The 6,000-nt window shown below is 45.8% G+C and overlaps 1 protein-coding gene across 1 annotated transcript; it reads left to right on the forward strand.

The window, feature by feature from the left end:
* The first annotated feature begins 3,568 nt into the window (after positions 1–3,568).
* LOC138072037 (sperm acrosome-associated protein 5) lies at positions 3,569–5,725 on the forward strand. The gene is made up of 4 exons (XM_068963383.1): positions 3,569–3,704; positions 4,133–4,291; positions 5,447–5,525; positions 5,629–5,725. Exons 1-4 carry the CDS (start codon positions 3,569–3,571, stop codon positions 5,723–5,725), a joined length of 471 nt encoding a protein of 156 aa, XP_068819484.1.
* The last annotated feature ends 275 nt before the right edge of the window (positions 5,726–6,000 follow it).

The following is a 6,000-nucleotide window of genomic DNA, read 5'->3' on the forward strand; positions in this document are numbered from 1 at the left end:
CTGTGGGGGCAGGAGGGGTGAATAATGATGAAGGACAGATTGGGAATGAAAGGATGAGGAGAGACAAAGGATGATGGCAGGGAGATGAATGAGCAGTAGAGTGGAGTGAATGTGGGTAGTGTGGGGCATGAGGGAATGACTATGCATTCAATTTTGAATCGATTTGAATCAATTTATGGATGACACTGAGTAAATGATGGGAAAATGAGGTACCATCTAAGGGACAAAAAGTGAAATTGGAAGGGGACTGTGAGTGAATGGGGCAATGAAAGGTGGTGAATGTGAATGGGGTTGATAAAGCAAGAGCGTGCAAGTTGATATGAGTACCAAGGATTGAAGTGTACATGAATGACAGTCTATGGGGCACAGTATGAGTAAAAAGAGGCTAATTTAGGGGAAAAGTAGCAGAGAATGAAAGTCATGTGAGGCACAGAAGGAAGAATGGGGTGCACAAGGGAGAGAATAAAATGAAATGGAAATGAATATGTGGTAGAATGTAAATAAGTGAATTGGGTCGAGTTTGTTTGAGTGAGGATACTATGAGGAAGGAAACTGGCCAGAGGTGAATGAGAGGCAGACTGGGATTCAGTTGAGTTCAGTCGCTCAGTCGTGTTCAACTCTTTGCAACCCCATGGAGTGTAGCACACCAGGCCTCCTTGTCCATCACCAACTCCCGGAGTTTACCCAAACTCATGTCCATTGAATCGGTGATGCCATCCAACCATCTCATCCTCTGTCGTCCCCTTCTCCTCCTGCCCTCAATCTTTCCCATCATCAGGGTCTTTTCAAATGAGTCAGCTTTTTGCATCAGGTGGGCAAAGTACTGAAGTTTCAGCTTCAACATCAGTCCTTCCAATGAACACTCAGGACTGATCCCCTTTAGGATGGACTGGTTGGATCTCCTTGCAGTCCAAGGGACACTCAAGAGTCTTCTCCAACACCACAGTTCAAAAGCACCAATTCTTTGGCACTCAGCTTCCTTTATAGTCCAACTCTCACATCCATACATGACTACTGGAAAAACCATAGCCTTGACTAGATGGACCTTTGTTGGCAAAGTAATGTCTCTGCTTTTGAATATGCTATCTAGGTTGCTCATAACTTTTCTTCCAAGGAGTAAGCGTCTTTTAATTTCATGGCTGCAGTCACTATCTGCAGTGATTTTGGAGCCCTCAAAAATAAAGTCGGCCACTGTTTACCCATCTATTTGCCATGAAGTGACGGGACCAGATGCCATGATCTTTGTTTTCTGAATGTTGAGCTTTAAGCCAACTTTTTCACTCTCCTCCTTCACTTTCATCAAGAGGCTCTTTAGTTCTTCCTCACTTTCTGCCATAAAGGTGGTGTCATCCGCATATCTGAGGTTATTGATATTTCTCCCAGAAATCTTGATTCCAGCTTGTGTTTCTTCTAGTCCAGCATTTCTCATGATGTACTCTGCATATAAGTTCAATAAACAGGGTGACAATATACAGTCTTGACATACTCCTTTTCCTATTTGGAACCAGTCTGTTCTTCCATGTCCAGTTCTAACTGTTGCTTCCTGACCTGCATACAGATTTCTCAAGTGGCAGGTCAGGTGATCTGGTATTCCCATCTCTTTCAGAATTTTCCACAGTTTATTGTGATCCACACAGTCAAAGGCTTTGGCATAGTCAGTAAAGCAGAAATAGATGTTTTTCTGGAACTCTCTTGCTTTTTCGATGATCCAGCAAATGTTGGCAATTTGATCTCTGGTTCCTCTGCCTTTTCTAAAAGCAGCTTGAACATCTGGAAGTTCAAGATTCATGTATTGTTGAAGTCTGGCTTGGAGAATTTTGAGCATTACTTTACTAGCATGTGAGATGAGTGCAATTGTGTGGTAGTCTGAGCATTCTTTGGCATTGCCTTTCTTTGGGATTGGAATGAAAACTGACCTTTTCCAGTCCTGTGGCCACTGCTGAGTTTTCCAAATTTGCTGGCATATTAGATTAGATTGGACTGACTGGGATTAGATTGGGATAATGCAGGGTAGCATTCCAGTAATGGGTAGGGATCCCAGTGAGAATCAGCCCAGGTGAATGAGCTGAAGCATGTATGTGAATGGAGGTGAAGATGGTCAGAGTGATAGAAGATGGAATTAAAGAGCAGAAGAAGGTGAAGAACTGGCTATTATACAGCAAAAGGAGAGAGGGTGCAGGTCACTTGGCCCAAGGTGAGTAAAGTGGGGGAAATGAGGCCCAATGTGAGTAAAAAGTGGTATATCTGAGACAGAGTATGACTCAATGAGGGTACTATGGGATGAAGTGGGAGCAACTCAACATGAATCAGGAGCAGAACAAGAGTGATGAGTGGAAACAGGAGTTACATTGGGAGGGACTTTAAATGAATGAGATAATGAGAGGCAGTATGCAAGTAAATGGAGGCAGTGAGGATAGAGGCAGTGAAAAATGAGAAAGAACAGAAGGGATCAAGCGTAGAGTGAGTATGTGTGGATAACTTGGGCTAGTGTTTGAGAGTAATACAGTTCCAGGAAATGCAAGTAATATGGGGGCAGCCCTTGGGAAAATAGAAGTGAAGAAGGGGCAGAAAGAGAGTGAATGAGGCGGGAATGAGACCCAGAGTCAATGAATAAAGCTGAAGGATGGGCCACATGAGAGTGGATGGGAGTCATTTGATGCAGTGTCAGGCAGTGAAGGTTAAAGTAGGAAATGAGAGTCTGAGTGGGAGTGAAAGGAGGTGGAGAAGGAAAGCATGTGAGAGAGCTTGGGTTATAGCAAGTAGAGGGTTACGGAATTACAGTAACACAAGGCCCAGCGTGAATGAATATAAGTGGATACAAGACAGTGTAAGGAGACAAGGGAATAAAAGGTAGAATGAGAATGGGGGTGAAAAAGCAGTAGAGTGAACATGCATATGTAATATATAATGTGGGGCAGAGTCTGATTAAACGGGTGTAATGTAGGGCAGATTCCAGTAAATGAGGGTGGAACAGAGCACATTAAATAAAGAGAGGTGAAGGAGGTGCTGAGAATGAGTAAAGGGAGGTGATGTGGAGCAGAGGGTGAGGGCACAGTAGTCATATTTTATAGGGCATGAGGAATCTGAGGTAGTAGTAGGCATGGTGCAGTAACTAGAGCCGGCTACTCAGCGGAGTGGGGGAAATGGAGGTGACCAAGTGGTAGAGCATGATTAATGGGAGTAGAGTGGGACAGCGTTAAGGAACATCGGGGAATATGTGCTGAGTGTGAGGTCTAGCACTTGGGTCCTGTCAGTCCCTTGGGTGTTCCAAGCCCCTCCTCTCTCCCTGCATCCCTTTCTGACATCTCTGGGTTTCTCCCTGTCCCTGTCTCCTTCCACCTCTGTGCATATATCAGTATCTTTCTTTTTTCTTTGTGTGTGTCTTTAAGAGAGCTGGCACAGGGGAAGATGGTGAGATGCCCAAACCTCTCTCTGGCCTCTGTGTTCTAGAATCTATCACCTAGCTCTTTGCTCATAAAGCCCAGAGTTCCAGTAACCCCTAGTTCCGCATACTGCAGGGTGAGTCTGGAGCCAGGGGAGTAAGTTAGGAAGACTTGTGGCTGTCATAATGCAGGTCTCAGGCACTATTGTGGTGATCCTGATGGCTGCCAATGTGGAGGCCAAGATCTACGAACGCTGTGACCTGGCAAAGAAGCTGGAAGCGGCAGGCCTCAATGGCTTCAACGGCTATACCATTGGAGACTGTGAGACCCCAGTTGCCCCAAATCCTACCCATGCAGTGAGCTGCCCACCACACTCAGACCCAGACCCCACCCCCTTGCTATCTGTTGTCTCCCCAGGCTAGGGAATGATCCTCTTGGTCACCCTCCGACTGTTATGAGTAGTTTAACTCTAGTTTCATCATCATTGCCTTCCCAATCATTTACCCTCATCTCTACTAACACCACCATCATTACCATCAATGTCACCACTGCTTAAATCACCATGAATGCCATCACCACTGCCATTACTGACACCTTTCCAGAATCACCAACATCACCACCGCCACCAAACCAAGATCATCACCCCCACAACTGAGAGGAAAACCATGCCTGCCCCATTCCCTCCTCCTACCCTCTTCCCTCTTCCCAGGACTCATGCCTCTCTGCTACCTTTTCCCTTCCTGCTCCAGGGCTGTGCATGGCACACTATGAGAGTGGCTTTGACACTTCCTTCATGAACCACAATCCCGATGGCAGCAGTGAATATGGCATTTTTCAGCTGAATTCCGCCTGGTGGTGTTACAATGGTGCGACACCCACCGAGAACCTCTGCCACATGGATTGTCATGGTGAGGCCTGGCACCACTCCCCAACATGCAGAGGGCAAGACTGTCTAAGCCATAATCTTGAGTAACAAGCAGAAGAATTATAGGGAAAGGAGCAGAGTTTCCTGGACTGTTGCAGATGCCAACCAGCCTGTATCCTTACCCAGACTGCCTTGAGGTGCTGTCTAGGTCAGGAGGACTCAGAGCTCCCAACCCTCACCTAGAATGGAGGCTTCCATTTTCTAGGACTAGGAATCAGGAGGAGGAAACTGTTCTGATTTGGGATTGGGGTTGTCCAGGCCTGGAGGGAAGAAGCTGCTATCTGTCTGTAGGAACAGAAACAAGGTACCTCTGTGCAGAAAGGAGAGAATTTTCCAGACAAGAGTGTTGTATTGTTAAGGACAAAAGTGAAGTTCAGGGTTGGCCAAAATGGAGACTGAGGTTATCTGGGACCAGCCCAAATGGAGGTTGAAGCTGTCCAAGTCCTGCCACAGTGACAGAAGAGGTTACCCAGGACTTGTCCACTTGAAGGTTGAGGTCATCCAGGACTAGTCAACATGGTGGTTGAGATCATTAACTAGTCAGAATTACAGTAAAAGTCTTCCTCGTCCAGCCACCATAGCAGTTGAGATCATTTAGGACCAGGCACCATGGTAGCTGCAGCTGAACAGGACTACTCAACATGGAGACTGAGGTCACTCGTAGCCAGTAAGAATGGGTGTTGAGGTTATCCAGGACCTGACAACATAGTGTTTGAAGTCCCCAGGACTGGCCAACCTTGCAGTTGAGTGGTTTCCTAACAAGCCAACATCCACTGCAGTTGACATCATTCATAACCACACAAAATGACAGACAGTTGAAGTCATACAGAATTGGCCAACATGGAGTCTGAGGTTGTCCAGGACCAGTCAATATGGTGGGTGAGGTCATATATAACCAGCCAACATGACAGTCAAAATCACCGAGGATCAGTCAATGGGTTAAGGTTCTATAGAACCAGTCAACATGGTAGTTGATGTAATTCATAACAGGCTGATAAGTAAATCAAGGTCATCTAGAATCAGGCAATATAGTGGATGAAGATATTCAGGTACCAAGAAACCTAGAACCCCTGGTCCCTTCATATACTGTCACCCTGTTCCTAATACCCCAGATCACTCTGTCACCTCTTCCCTTTAGAACTGCTCAACCGCCATATTCTGGATGACATCATGTGTGCCAAGAAGGTAGTGTCCTCAGAGAATGGCATGAGTGCTTGGTACGTTCCTGGGGATGGCTTGGACACTGGGTAGCTGGGATAGTGCCACTGTCACCCCATCAGCCTGTCCACTTCATCCTCCCTCTCTCCCTTCATTTCCCAGGGATTCTTGGAACCAACACTGTTATGGCCATGATTTATCTGAATGGCTCAGGGGATGTCATATGAACGCAAAACCTAACAAAAAAGTTATTTCATGAGTCAGCTTCCCAGGAATGGAGATTTTATTTTCCTTTTCTGTTCTTTCTTCTGTGGATATAATAAAGGATGATATCTATAAACAATGCAAACAACCTCTGATGTCTGGCTTTCTTCATTTTTCCAGTGCTTGAAGGTGCCCCTATTCAATCACTCCCTCCATATATTCAAAGCTCTAATCAGGGGACATGAGATCACTTGGGGTGGGGCTGGAAGATAATGTAGTGATTAAGAATATAGGTTCTCCTGGGTTCAGATACCATCTCTACCACTTACT

Source organism: Capricornis sumatraensis, chromosome X, assembly GCF_032405125.1.
Source record: "Capricornis sumatraensis isolate serow.1 chromosome X, serow.2, whole genome shotgun sequence".
In the NCBI taxonomy this organism is placed as follows: Eukaryota; Metazoa; Chordata; class Mammalia; order Artiodactyla; family Bovidae; genus Capricornis; species Capricornis sumatraensis.

What these genes read in the sequence shown, in the direction of transcription:
- LOC138072037 (XM_068963383.1), top strand. Translation starts at nt 3,569, where the DNA reads ATGCAGGTCTCAGGCACTATTGTGGTGATCCTGATGGCTGCCAATGTG. An exon ending in CGGCTATACCATTGGAGACT is followed by an intron (nt 3,705 to 4,132) that starts GTGAGACCCCAG and finishes TTCCTGCTCCAG; the next exon opens with GGCTGTGCATGGCACACTAT. An exon ending in CTGCCACATGGATTGTCATG is followed by an intron (nt 4,292 to 5,446) that starts GTGAGGCCTGGC and finishes TCTTCCCTTTAG; the next exon opens with AACTGCTCAACCGCCATATT.